The sequence below is a fragment of the Hippichthys cyanospilos genome, chromosome 15 (genome assembly GCF_059441005.1).
Source record: "Hippichthys cyanospilos isolate Australia breed blue-spotted pipefish chromosome 15, RoL_Hcya_1.0, whole genome shotgun sequence".
NCBI classification, from domain to species: domain Eukaryota; kingdom Metazoa; phylum Chordata; class Actinopteri; order Syngnathiformes; family Syngnathidae; genus Hippichthys; species Hippichthys cyanospilos.
Genome location: NC_142383.1, coordinates 9,755,389 through 9,769,905, shown reverse-complemented (window position 1 = coordinate 9,769,905; position 14,517 = coordinate 9,755,389). Strand labels below are relative to the sequence as shown.

Sequence of the window (14,517 nt, the reverse complement as noted above, 5' to 3'; positions counted from 1 at the left end):
CCTCACATGTAGAAGTTTGGAGGCACACTCAAAGCTCCAGAGGCTCCAGTGCTGTAGACCCACTCCACTCAACAACAAAAGACCAAACATTAAAATTGCACGGACACCAAAATGAAAACATAATTGTATTTATTGAAAAAAACTGACGAATAGTAGTTGTTAATTAGCAAGAAATGGGTTAGTGAACATCTTGACAACAAAGTATAGATAAATTGAATTAGTTCAATTTCACTGTGCATTGCAGTATATTATCCAAAGCAAATCCTGGAATGCACATATTTACTATGTGACACATACTGTATGCAGGAGGCCGTTGTGTCCACCTGTTGTCGAACCTGATTTATTTTAGGAAAGGAATGACTCCCCATTTGCTTTTCATCCTTCCTACTTCGGAGGTAGTCAACTATTGTTGTACCTTTGAGAGATTAGTCCTACTGATTTTGTACCAAGATGAGCTGCACCTATTTTTTAACCTGATAATTTATTGCATGTTTATTTTTTGGACTGCCGTGTAACATCATGAGGCTTATCCTAAATATCGGTATGCAGCAGGAGCAGCCTACTGAGCTGGCAAAGCTCCCCACAATGCCCTCTCGGCCCTACCATTTCACCATTCAACCACAGGGTGGTGGTATAATACTAGTTTTGACAATACTGTAAATGTGTAATAAATGTGTGCCTTACGATTTCAGAACCTTACTGGCAAAAATCCTGCTTTTCTAATGCATCATTTAAAAAAAAAACGCAAGGACTGGAACACAGAAAAATTTTACAATATGAGTCAAAATTACGCTTCTATCAATTTATTGACTTATACACCCAATTATTTTCAGTAGAACTTGAATTATTCAGGCTTTCTTGTAAAAAAAAACCCACACACAACATGAACAGGTACTGATATGTTTTTTACATTGGAAGTCAATATATATATATATATATATATATATATATATATATATATATATATATATATATATATATATATATATATATATATATATATATATATATATATATATATATATATATATATATATATATATATATATATATATATATATGAGGATCAATTACCTTTTAAGGGTGATGGACTTGTATTTGAATACAATGTAGAACAACACAAGCTAGGCGGAAAAAAAAAAAAGGTTTTGATGTCAGTCATGCCCTAACTTATGCCCTACCTTTCTTCCTCCTCCTACAATGATTAACCAGCTGCTGCATTTTGATACCTGAGATCCTCGTGCACGACACGTGCTGCACTCTGGACCTCTCATCACACATACGTCCAAAGAGACATGAACAGACACTGTAGAAGACATCTTACGTGAAATAGTTATATTCAAACGTTGGGAGGTTGAATTGCTAGTCAGGTAGGACTGATCTTCATATCATATTTTAATGCAAAGTATGTTAAAGTGTTATGGTAATAAAAATGGTTATAAACTTTATTTTACATTCATACATTCTTTTGTTTCTGTTTGGAATCTATGCTGCTTTTACATCACAGGTGATGCTGGCGTTGGTTTTAAAGCTGAGATTCTGTCATCGAGTCAAAAATGTACATTGCATTTACATTTTTTAAATTGAAGTTAGCAAGAAGCTAAAATGAGTAACTTTCTTGTAAGAGAAATATGAGAGGGGAAGGCAGTAAAAAGAGACTGGGTGTGTCACTGTAAACCTCACCTTCTTTCCTACCTACAGGACCCTTCTGAGTTTCAACTTCACAAAAAACAGGTTTTATTTACCATGTAAAATATTCCAACCAAAAATATCTGCTCACATGCTTTGATGACTAGTTCAGAAATCATTTTCCTGGGAAGTTATTAAGTTTGAATTACAGTATACGTGACTGACGATTGAACAGGAATAATGTGACAAAGATTACTTTGTATGTTTACTGCCCAATGATTGCACACACAAACACTATTTGGTGTAAAACAACAAACAAACAAAAAAAACATATCGGTCTATCACGTAAGATTCATCACTTGTTTGCCATGCCTGTGACACATGCGGACACTCACACAAGGTGGGAACTCTATGGGCGTGATTTATTTGCTCCAGGCCCTAGAACCTACATGTTAAGACTTGACAAAAGACCGAATTCACTCACATACACACGAGCTTGTGGGGGGGTGCATTGACGTTTTGAATATACTGTATATTACCCATTCAGCAGGATTACTTTCTGTATATATTCGATGATTATCAAACTGCAAAACAGGATCTAACAAAAATCTGCCTTTCCTCGTGCCTAAATTGAGGATTGTAATTTTGGATTTTGACTCTTACTCCCTCTGCTGATTTGTTAAGGAACTCATCTACAGTGTATAGCACCATGCGATTACGTACAACCATCTACTGTACTATAATTTTATTAAGTTTACTGTGCATGGAAAATGGAAACCGTGTGTTGAACATACGCAAATTAAACATTTGAACAATAGCTGGTGACCAGTTCAATGTGTACCCCACCTCTTTAAATAAAGTATATTTGGGGTATCAGATCAACAGACTAATTGTGAATTGTGAGTTGTGTAATTCCAGTCATAGTTAAAGTGTTTTTTTTTCTTTTCTTTTTAAAGCGTTGAATATTTCAAATTTTTAATCACCAGCGTTATGATTTCTGTGTGGATTGGGTCCGTTTTTTTTTTTTTAATGTATTTATTTTTTGCATTGGGCTTCTTTTGCTTGAATTGCAAGGGGTTGGAAAGCAAAGGTTAATCACAATATGTAGTGAATACTGCTGGCTGTATTTGGCTACTGTCTTTTTTCCTTTTTTTTTTTTTGGTTTTCTATACTCTTTAACTTCTCTTCTTTTTTGGTTAACTACCATCGGCTCATGCACAAACCACGAAGGCTACATGACTAATTTGCTGAATTTAAACCATGACAAAAACTTGTATTACTCAAAGGTAAAGTCTGGTATTATTTGGGTTTCAGAAATCTTCTTTTGTAGCTTTTTTCCCACATATTTACATTTTGTTTTACTATAAACAAGCGAAGTGCTTTAAAATGATGCTCTTTCTTGCGTGAAATGCGCATTGTGAAGAAGTCAGTCAGATGAGGAGAGTTGTTGGTTGCTCGTGACAACTACTGAATACCTGGGATGTTTCTTAGCAGCAAACATGCTGAGACAGCGCTTGCAGAGATTTCTGTTGTGTCACTAGTAGAAACTTAGGAATGGTGGAAAGAAAACTAAAGAGATAAATGCAGAGAGCGAATGCATTGGTGGATATCCCAACAAGATTCAGTATTCTTGGCTGGAGTATAAACACTGCAGACTGTCATCACTGGTTACTGGGTGGAGTACTGTTATTAAGTCTCTTCAAGAGAGTAAGAGAGTGACGGCTGGAACAGAGAAAGAGAAGGAAGGGGATAAATATAACACAAAAACTTCAGAGGGCGAGGGAGAGAGAGAGAGAGAGAGGCTGGGAAGAAGTAGTTGATCGAAAGAGAGGAGCCTCAGACAAAGAAATCGAAGACAGAAGCTTCAATAAACGTAAGCATTTATTGTGCGTAAGAATATATCATTTTTCCGGATCTATTTTTAGAAGCATGTGCAGCAATGGCAAGCACACATCCAAAGCATTTTTGTGGTTGCTTCTTTTTCTGACATCAATTTGGCTTTGTTTTTACCTGCTCACTCGTTACATATGATTGCCTTTGTGTCCATATGCAGTGGTTGATATTACATGAGAAATGAATGAGGCAGACCTTCTTCCATTGATCCAGGCAGGAGATGGGAGGACACTGTCCCGGTGGGCTGATTCTTAGCACACTCTCTTTGATGGTACCTCAATCTGTTTATCTCATAATGATTGGCATTGTTCCTCATCACTGTTGATTTCAGAGCAGAGTTTCTGTCATTGATAAACACCTACAACTGCTTCCTCAAGGACCAGATTCAACTACACCTCAGTTACTCCCAGGTAGCAATCATCATACGCAGTATGTTCATCTGATATTATTAGGTACATCTTTCAATGTAGTATCATATGAATATAAAATTGAACAAAAACAAGTATCTTTAAGGAGGACTCTAAATTGTCCATTAATGTGCAAATGTGTTAATGGTTATCTGTCTGTAGGTAGCCCTACATTTGCCTCGAAATGGTTCAGAGTCTATCCCAATTTTTGCTCCAAAAAATCATCTGCGATTGGTTCCTTTTCAGATAAGAATAAAAGCTATGGAAAAAAGGAATTCTTAATATATGCATTCTAATATGTATCAAATGCTGGGATCTTTGTGATCCTAATTCTTTTTTTTTTTGTCAATGTCATCACAAATCAGCGTGATGACGGGGAAGTGGTCGTGGAAGGCTTCCTAAATATCTGCTGGGGAGTCCGAAGACCCATTCGGCTAAAAATGCAGGATGAGAAACAGATGACTCCTTTTGCTTCCCTGGTCTCATCTGACCCAGTCAGCCCAGTCAGCCCACTTGGAAACCGGAGGTTGATTTTAAAATTGGACTATTGGATTATTTATTTATTTATTTATTTATTTATTTATTTATTGATATTTTGTATGTGCACTGCTCATTTTGTAGTCTCACATTTTGATGATCAACCCAAGTCAACCAAAAAATGTACTTTACGATGATATATTAAATGTGGCCTCACTAACTAAACATGAAATTCTGAATAATGTTGTGTTTGTGGAATATGACTTCAGAAGAAAATTCCACCTGTTTTTTATCCATCCCTGGAGTACCCATTTTGCCACCTCCCTCCAACCAAAAAGTATATCACAGTTGCTCAAGATTTAGGTAACAATCATTCATCATTCACCCGTTTTCTGAGTATGGTCATGTGACAAGCTGAGCTGTGATTGGCCAATAACTGAGCCTTGAACAACCTGTGATACTACTTTTGGTCGACAGCATGACAAGCCCTAAGTCGTATTCATATTCTACAAATGCAATATTATTTAGAATGCTGTGTTTAGACTTGTGAAGCTGGTTGTGAAGAGCTTTATTTTTGGTTGACTTTAAAAAGCCTCCTTTAAAAAGCACTTTTCCCCAGTATAAATTACGAGTCCTTAACTTTAGCATTTTGTTTAGATTGTTCAACTGATTTTGCAATTGTGTCTTTGCAGGGGCATGTCACGATGGGGGGAGTATGCTGACCTCCACCAGATAGATGAGATTGCTGGAACAGCACAGGAAACAGTAGCCAAAAATCCTCTACCAGGTTTACTAGTTTTTGTCATTTTGTTTTATAAGAATTAATAGGAACATGTGTTATACTGGGAGGCATGGTCTGCCTCACAGTTAAGAGGTCCAGGGTTAAATTCTAGCTCACTCCGGCCTTTCTGTGTGGAGTTTGCATGTTCTCTCTGTGCCTGTGTTAGTTTCCTTCCTCCCAGATTCCAAAAATATAAATGGAGGGTAAATTGGACACTCTAACTTGTCCTTAGGTGTGATTATTATTGTGAGTGTGAATGCTTGTTCATCTCTGTGTGCCCTGCGATTGGCTGGCAACCAATTCGCGGTGCCTATTGCTCAAAGACAGCTGGGATTTAACAGCATAAAACAGTTTGTTAATAATTTTTGTGCATAATCAAAGTAAATAAAGTAAAAATACCATACTACTAAATAGTGCATCTTTCTAATTACCTCAGTAAGTTCCACATTGACAAATAAACAAGATCAGAAAAAAGGCTTCTTTATAATAAATATTTTCTCATGAATTTAAGTTTTGTGTTTACACGATCCATATGTATTTTACTCACATGTACAATGTATAATATTGACTCTTTGACTAAACATTACTGGGTTTGCTTTTCCCAATTATTAGCTAGATTAGCTATGATCTACCCATTTTATGATTGTTTTCATACTTTGCATATCCCAAAGGACCTGTTTATGAGACCACAACATTGCGTCCTTTGAGACAGAAAAGTCTTGAACTGGAGTCTGAGACCAACCTGTTCCGCTGTATGAGTGATGCATCACTGGTCAAGAGGAGGAGTCGCCGGCACAAATCAGCGGCACAAAGAGAAAGAGAGCGACAGCACCGCTTTTCCATCAATGGGCACTATTATAACTATAAGGTAAGTCTGTAGTAAGGTTTAAAGAGGTAGTAAAAACATACAAATACTATGGCATACCCATAGAGCACCCTCCAGTTTTTGTTGAAATTATTTTTCATGTATATTTTTCGAATAAGCATTTGGCTTTTGGTCAGTGACCAGTGTCCGTAAGCTAGCGTATCAATGTGTTTTCCCAGACGTCCATCTTTACGCCTATTTTTGGCACAGCAACCAAAGTCCGCATTACCAGTAGCATGACCACAAACCAAGTCATTGAACAGCTACTAAACAAATTCAAGGTGAGGTGAGCAATGAGATCAATATTCATCCACAGTTAATAATCAACCATGTTGTATTTGTGTCTTTGAGTTGTATCCTCTATCCAGTCAACAATTTGTACTAGTTGAAAATAAATCATGCCATGTCTTCAGAGGATAGTCTTTTTGAAAATATATATTTTCCTCCTTGTATGTTGACCCCCCCCAGATAGAGAATGACCCCCAGGAGTTTGCACTTTACTGTGTTCATCAGAGTGGTGGTAAGGTTTATTTTTCTGTTTGTATGTTGTAAACTAAAGTCAAACAGATCAAATCAACATTCAGTACGTTTCAGAGACTTGTGCTAGTTCATGTTTGTTTTATGAAGAAAAGAGGAAGATGACGAACACAGACCAGCCACTGTGGGAGCGCATCCTACAGGGGCCTTCTGATGACACCATGAAGATATTTTTGATGGATATGGATGAAGAGGAAGTCAGCAATGATGTGAGTATATGAGCTTCTCACCGCCATCCAATAAATATTTTGATATACAAGATACTGTATTCTAAAAACTACATCCAAATTTAGTTGAGTTCACCAGTTTCATCTTTTTAATGTACAATGATGCATTTCATACACCATGGAATTTTTTTATTAATCTTTTTTTCTGCCAGGTGGCCCAATATCTGAACTTGGAGCTTCCCATCTTGGAGCAAGTTCTACTGAATTTGAGAGAAGAGGAAAACAGGGAGATACAAATGGTTATCAGCAAGTTAGTGTCCGTTTATTTTGTTTGTTTTTTACACGTCTACTTCTACTGTATGCTAGGCCTTCTCAAATAATGGGGCGGGCCCCCTGGGGGTTCAAGAGGTGATTTTGGAGGGGCGCGGATGATCCCAGGGAAAAGGCTTTGTTTTTGCCATGGGAAGTGTAATTGCAATAAAATGAGGATGGGCATCTTTTCTTTTTTCAGTCACTTTTTTGATGCGCTTGATAGATTTTTCTGTTTTATACTAACCCGCAACCTGTACAAACACAAACAAAAGTTAACAGTTGTTGAAAGTTGATTTATATTGTTTTTTTTTCTTTTGTTAATGTTAAAAAGGATTCAACTTTAGGTATGCTTATACCATTTTAAAGATAATAATTTGATTTATAGTCAGCTCAACGAGGGGAGGGGCAAAAGGTTTTCTCTTTCCAAGGGGAACTTTGCAAAAAATAGTTGATAAGCAACAAAGGAAAGTATACGTGAACCAAATTGACATTATTATCGATTATTCAATTGTTGAAAATAAAAAATACATTGTAAGACATGGTTGAAACAACAATAGATAATTCTCCAACCAAAATAAAAAGTAAGCTCTTGTAAAAGGAGGCATCTCAGACATCACCAACAACAAATAATCAGTTAGCTTGTAGGTAGATTTCTTTATTCAACTCAATACAGCTTTACCTTTTTCACAATATTTCGTAATACTGATGACAAACGTAACATATTGCTTTTGTTTTGCCCTTAAAGTATTGTATGTCTGTGTACTTTCCTATAGGTACCACACTCATCACAGAGTTCTATCCCGAATGTTGAGCATGAAGAGTTCTCCTCACATTGAGACCAGTGTCTGACAGGACCCAACAGACAGACGACACAATGAACAAAACTGGCGATTGCTGGATTGAAGCAAAGCAGGGAAGAGATAAAAAACAATTCTCCCAAATACATGAATGTGCTGTTCTGTCATTCAAATAGGTAAAATAGAAAGAGAGGGGCATTGCAACCTTGTGTGTCTGGTGGGGAAGACTTTATATGGGCTTACCAGACAACCTAAAACAGTGCCATTTAAACGCATTCCTGTTTGTCAACAAAATGAGAATAAATTTCCACTGAAAGAAGTCAAATCTATCCAAGATGTCTTGAATGGAACAATGGTTATTTTGTTGTTTGCCTTTGATGAGTCAGTCCATTTCTTAGGTCTTACATAAAGTTGAGGCTAAACAAGAAAATTGCAGTAAGTCCAAAAAATGGACTTGTTCTAAATGATTTCATGAATATTCACTTGGAATGTCGCGCATGTTCATGTGTGAAAAAGTTAATGTTCATTTTAATTCCAATTACTTCCAAAAATGATTAGGTAAAAAAAATCTTCTTAAATGTTTGTGTAAAATCTGATTTGATATATTTTTGTCACATAAAATCGAGACACATTGCAAATCACACTTTCTGTGATTCGTTGTTAGTTGCTTATTACAAAGGCAACATTTTCAGAGGTAATAAAAATGTAAGAAAAACAAAGCAAAACTGTTAATCTTGATTGTTAGGCTCAGTCCTCTTGCACTTGCGCCTCTGCAGCTCATGTTTGTTTTTTCGGGGGTTGAACGTCACCTCAAAGTGGCACTTGAGATGCTGCAAAGGAGGAAACAAGAAGTGAAGATTATTAAAGATATGTTTATACATTTGCACACACAGCATGAATGAAATGTTATACTTGCTGTACCTTTTTCTCAAGATTGCAGCTATTCATCTCGTGATTGTCACCTTTCAAACACTTGGTTTTTGCCAGTACTGCGTTGATCTTGTAGTTGATGCTGTTTGTCACCTATAAAATCAATTGCATTGCAAATGCACAGTGAAATTGTTGCATGTTTCAAAGAGCAGAAAATGTTGTAAAATTTCCATTGTGCAATCTCACCTGAAGCTGTGCAGATGAGATGGATGCCAGTTTGAACAATTTTCTGGCCTTTGAATTTTTGTTGAACGTGTCCACAGCGTGCTGAGCCGCAGCCTGAACCTCCTGCGACTCTGGACTCCTCTCAACCCAGCCACCCAATAAAGGTGCTTTTCCTGCAGGGTAAGTTATCAGAACAACTGATGAACACTTCAGAAAGAAGCTTCAGATTGTGTGAAATCTAGTTGCAAAGAGAGCCTCAAATTGTACAAAATCTGTAAAACTACTAACACTCTAAAGTTGATCAAATGAACCACTATAAATATATAACAACCAAGAAAGTAAAGAACTTCCATTTTCTACAGAAAGAGACCAAAGTATGTACAATGTATTTACTTTTACAGCAAACGCAAATAAGTTACTTCACTTCCATTTTAATGAAGGCCTAGATCAGCAACACTACTGTTTGAGAATTGTACCTACAGTATACTGCAATCCGATTTTCTGTTGTGTCACCATCTTTATAATTCCTACTTTCTAAATCAATGTGGAAAATTTTGGCCACCACTACTTAGTGGTAGCTTTTTCCTTCCCTGATTTGTCAACCTTTCCAGGGCTGGAGCTGTTCTGTAAAGATGAATGATGGCGGATCAGCACATGGAAATTACTCACAAATAAGCATGATGAGCTAATACATCTTTAACCATAAATACAACTGTAACCTGATCACTCATTCAGTAAATGTTTAAAATTGAATTGTATGTATCTTCAAAACTTTTCACAAGTAAACTAAGTAGTCACTATATTAACATCCCTACGATCAGCCCAAAAAACTGGCTGTTGTTTTTCTTTTTTCACCACATTTGGTACCGAATAGCTTTGATTATTATTATTTTTCCTAAGTGACTAGTAAACCCAACTCTACTCAGCCAACAGAAATAGCAGCTCAGCAATGACGGTTTTCTCTGAGAGAGCCAAAGACTCTGAGTCATAGCACAGAGCCAGATAGGATTTTGCCATTGTGTCATAAAGATACGGGCATAAACAAAGTTTACTGCGTCCATTTTGTAAATCATGTACTGTACATATACAGTAGTATAGTCTACATTATACATATACATATTTTATGGATATATACAGTGATATATTTGTTTGATTTTGTGTTTTTCCAACAATGTCGAACAATTTCAAATGTGACTATCTGTATTACCAACTGCAGCATAATTACATACATACAAATCTAAAAAGTAATTGTTATATTTGAAAGAATAATTGAAATAACTAGTTCCCATTGTGGATCACATTTGGAAAAAAAAAACACTCAGTTGAAAACAATGTATTTCTTCTCTACCCAAAACACGCCATAGTTTCATTTATTGATGGAAAGGTTGACAAATACAACACAATTATTGAAGTTATTGATTATACAATAAAATTAGCTACAAACATAATGTGGGTAAACGGTGATAGATAACTTTCACAGGCAGCTATCAAATGTGTAGCTAGTTTTCATTAGTCCTGCAACTTTTACTTTTTTGTCAATTTTGTACTTACTTGGTATAATGACTTCCTCCATAGGCGGATCCCCCACACATATCTGAACAACTGACAGACACAGGAGCACTGACAGAGGAAAATTCATCTTTACTTTTCTATCACCACGCTGAGAGTTGAGAAAGGTGTTGATAAAATATCCACACAAAAACTGTTGCGTAGCTGAGGTAGAACCGCTTTATAAGCCAAATCTCTCCTGATGCAGCACTGATGTTTGCCGCAAGCAGAGGTTTTGTGGTCCACCTAGAAAAAAGAAGAGTAACACAATTTGATGTTATAGTGCTGAAAAGTGAAGATTGTTACAACAACTTGCCTTTTGCGACGTAAAAGTGTGACTTCACCCTCCTGGTGCTGGAGCGACAGTGAGGCAGAGTGAGTGAGAGGAAAGTGTTGTTTGTGAATGGTGGTGACTTTGCAGAACTTGGTGGCTGGTATGTTTCACATGTCAGTGACGACCCACCCACTGACTGGAAGTGATGCCATGCGCGTAAGGGATTAAGTGGTCATCAGTGCTGTTCGTACCTGTCAGTACATGTGTGTTATTTGGATGAGAGTCAGATTTCAACTTTTCTGTGGGTGAAACCAACATTGAACGTTGTTAGAGGCATTGGAACATGTGTATGATGGTCTTAATGGACAAAGGTATCATCTTTCCATTACAAGTGAAAAATGCAGACTATATGAAGCTTGCCCCCCATGGTTATTTTTACATCTCTCACATTTTAAGGAAGATTTTTGACATAATATTGAGTGTATCTGCAGAAATTTTTGTCCATTCATATTTGCCCTCCCTGGAGGACAGTGCCAGCTCTTGCTAGCTGAGCACAGCAAGGAAGATTGTTAGAAACAAAACTAATTCCTGGTCATCATGCCTTTAAACTGTTGCCTTCTGGTCAGCGTTAAAGGGCTCAAAAAAGTCGTCAAACAGAATCAGAGACAACTTTTTCCTCAGAGCTATTAACCGTCTGGATGACAACAAAGCAAAAACACACAGAAAATACCAATTGCATTCGTGTGAAATTATTATTTCTATTCTATTCTATTCTATCCATTCTGTATTCATATATTATTTATTCTATTTATAGTGAGGTCAGAGGGGCACTTCGTGATAATCATAGAATCGTGATCTGGCTTAAATCTTATAGATAATAAATCTTTGGAGGGGGAAAAAAGTGTTTTCCAAACAAAAGCAACAAGACAAAAAGTTTGGATTTCATTACTCCGTATCACTTTTTGGCCACACCGACACCTAGTTGAATATTTTATGTTTGTAATTTTTTCTGGTACTTACATGCGCGCAGTACTCTTGTACCGTTTCTTAGACTATCCTCTCCCACATTGTATTATATTTTCTGCATATTAAAATTGATATAAAATACATTTATATAATACACATATGCCACTCCCCAAATAACATTTCTGGCTAGGCCCCTGATCCAAGTCAAGTCAAATTTATTTATAAAGTACATTTAAAAACAACCTCAAAGGGCTGACCAAAGTGCTATTACTAAAATACAAAACTAGCTATCACGCACAAATATAATAGTAAAACAGTGATAAAATCAATACAAAGCAGAGTTAGAATAAAAAAAAGGAGGTAAAACAGACAGAGCCAAGCATATTATCTCTATTGTACTGTATGTGTTAATTAACAATACAAACGTTTGCCAACAAAGTTATTTTAATGCCCAATCAATACTTGTAAAAGCAGTTTTTGACCTTTTGTCGTCTGACAATGACATCACAAGTGTTCGCCGCTCAAACGAACAACCACGACCTGTTCCCTAATTTAGTCATGTGATGTTCATCGGCTAAATCATGATTGGTCATTATCTGAGCCCTTAGTACAAGCAATGCAATTTTTAAATTGGAAAATGTAAATGTATTAATATTATATGAAAAGAAATTTCAGCAAATTAATTTTGTACAAAATATGACATTTTTACAGCTGAAATTGGTAAGTAGGCTACGAGTATGAGTATCTGGGATCACAATTTGTAGGCATGCTTTGTGCAGTGGGACAAAGGAATACCAGTGCAATACTATTTTAATGGACCAAATGTTTATGAAGATCGGTGCCTCCCGCCATGAATTGCTTTTGTATACTCTAGTAGTTATGTGCTGTTACAGCACATAGCAACACTCTTTTCTGTCCTCATAAAAGATGGTACCGACCGTTCAAATAGTGGGATTAAACACACAAAGATCAGCATAGCCCTGGATAAAACTGAGAAAAATCAGTCGTATCGTGGGGTAAGGGAGCTTTTTGAAAGTAAGATAATCAAAAAATTACATGTCAAATATGTCTATCTGTTTAGGGGATGACTCCAATTTGCTCGACACTCTCATTAATTTATACTTGTATATTAATCATATTCATTCATCATATCTGTCTTTCGCAAAACCTTGTATTTCATCCACTCTTTATAAGTAAACTATGTTGACGAGACATTATTTTTCCAAATATTTGTGTGATGAGACAAAAACTCCTGCAGAGGGCGCAACATTCATTTAACAGTTGTCATACACAGTCAAGTAGTTTAATTATAGTTAATTATAGTTGAAAACTGTGAAAATCTACTCGTCTAATCTACTCTACCCCCCCCCCCCCCACCGCCCCTTAAAATACCATTAATATAAACAGACAAGTGAACGGTGTGTCTTGAACATTAAAACTCCCCTTTCCTAGGACAGAGTAGAATAGAACTAAATTAAATGAAATTAAAAATGTACTAAAAGTAATTTTACATTTAAAAAAATAACCTCCCAAAATACATCCCATTCATTTATGTTTGCTGTAGTGGACATTTATTTTTTGTTTATGTTTCATGAATCACGCCAGCTATCATATAAAGTCCTGATGTGTTCAGCAGAGGACATCCCGTGCTTATAAAAGACGCCTCATGTGCTTGCGTGGTACAGTATATAATTAACTTCCTGTCTTGTTGAGACAAAATGGACACAACAGTTGACACAAATGAATAGGCCAGGTCTCAGGAGAATGGACTATAAACAGACTAGCTGTCAATGTCAGATGTGTCTTGTTTACTGTCTAATTGCCTCTAATGAGATGGACTGTGACTCATCCAAAATTCAACTGTTCCATCAACCTTGTTTTTTCTCCAATTAAACGGCATCTCCTATATTTCAACAATTTTTGCTCCTCATGCTGTTGATTAAATTGTCTACAATGACAGATTCTGACAATTTTTAGAGATGTTGTCATTTGATGCAAAGGTTAGATTAGCCACTTATGTCATTGTGTAGTTTTTAAATGGATTTAAAGGGTTGAACGTGATGAGGTAATATCATAATAAGAAAGGAAGTGGTATTTGTGCAAGATGATCTACTTTTTCCATTTAAAAACTGTACTTCAACTTTCTCATAGAATACGATAGTTATTGGTCTAATTAAGTGGTTGCAGTTTGTGTTTTCTTCAGACTGTAAGCTTCCACTCAGGAAAGAAAAATGCAAAGAAAATTTACCAAAATATTGTCTGAAAGGATTATTGCAACATATTCCAATATTTGCACAATAAATTTAGTATATATTGTAAATACAAGGAATCATCATGATACATATAATATGCAATGTACTATATAGTCATACAATATGATGTAATATATTACAAAAGGTTTTTTAAAAATCCGTTTTTCATATTTACAATATTTTGCATTATGTATACAGTGAAATGCTAAATCATGTATGGTAATAGGTGTCTCAATTTAGTGAATGGTATTTTTTAATATAATGCAATTGTTTTGTTTTTTAAGGGACACTGATTTGGCTCTACCTGCATTTGAGGTACAGGGCCATTGTTTTCGACAAAACGATATGACTGACATTAAGTTAATTGCTTGCATGAATCACAGTAGCCGTTAATGGTTTTAATGGGATGATGTTCTCACATTTTGTAACAGATAAATATAGAAACAGATGAACGTCCCGTATCAGTAAGTGAAACAAGCTTGGATCCAGATATAGACACTGACTCATGGAACAGATG

General features: G+C 36.1%; 2 protein-coding genes across 4 annotated transcripts; one reads left to right on the top strand and one right to left on the bottom strand.

The window, feature by feature from the left end:
- Positions 1 to 1,242: 1,242 nt before the first annotated feature.
- rassf6 (Ras association domain family member 6) lies at positions 1,243 to 8,599 on the top strand. 3 transcript variants are annotated; one of them, XM_088435902.1, is made up of 11 exons: positions 1,243 to 1,370; positions 3,683 to 3,761; positions 3,854 to 3,932; positions 4,295 to 4,455; positions 5,099 to 5,193; positions 5,859 to 6,055; positions 6,232 to 6,333; positions 6,521 to 6,572; positions 6,680 to 6,798; positions 6,969 to 7,066; positions 7,842 to 8,594. In XM_088435902.1, the coding sequence occupies exons 2-11, from the start codon at positions 3,703 to 3,705 to the stop codon at positions 7,915 to 7,917; spliced, it is 1,038 nt and encodes a 345-aa protein (XP_088292028.1). In that variant the 5' UTR covers positions 1,243 to 1,370; positions 3,683 to 3,702; the 3' UTR covers positions 7,918 to 8,594. The 3 variants fall into 3 exon arrangements, with proteins under 3 accessions (XP_088292028.1, XP_088292030.1, XP_088292031.1); XM_088435904.1 differs by lacking the exon at positions 1,243 to 1,370 and adding an exon at positions 3,185 to 3,502 and having other exon boundaries at positions 7,842 to 8,596; XM_088435905.1 differs by lacking the exon at positions 1,243 to 1,370 and having other exon boundaries at positions 3,697 to 3,761; positions 7,842 to 8,599.
- Positions 7,703 to 10,967, bottom strand: LOC148411654 (cystatin). The gene is made up of 5 exons (XM_088435906.1): positions 10,825 to 10,967; positions 10,512 to 10,754; positions 8,982 to 9,133; positions 8,787 to 8,888; positions 7,703 to 8,695 (listed from the first exon to the last, which is right to left on the bottom strand). Exons 2-5 carry the CDS (start codon positions 10,597 to 10,599, stop codon positions 8,594 to 8,596), a joined length of 444 nt encoding a protein of 147 aa, XP_088292032.1. The 5' UTR covers positions 10,600 to 10,754; positions 10,825 to 10,967; the 3' UTR covers positions 7,703 to 8,593.
- Positions 10,968 to 14,517: the final 3,550 nt, after the last annotated feature.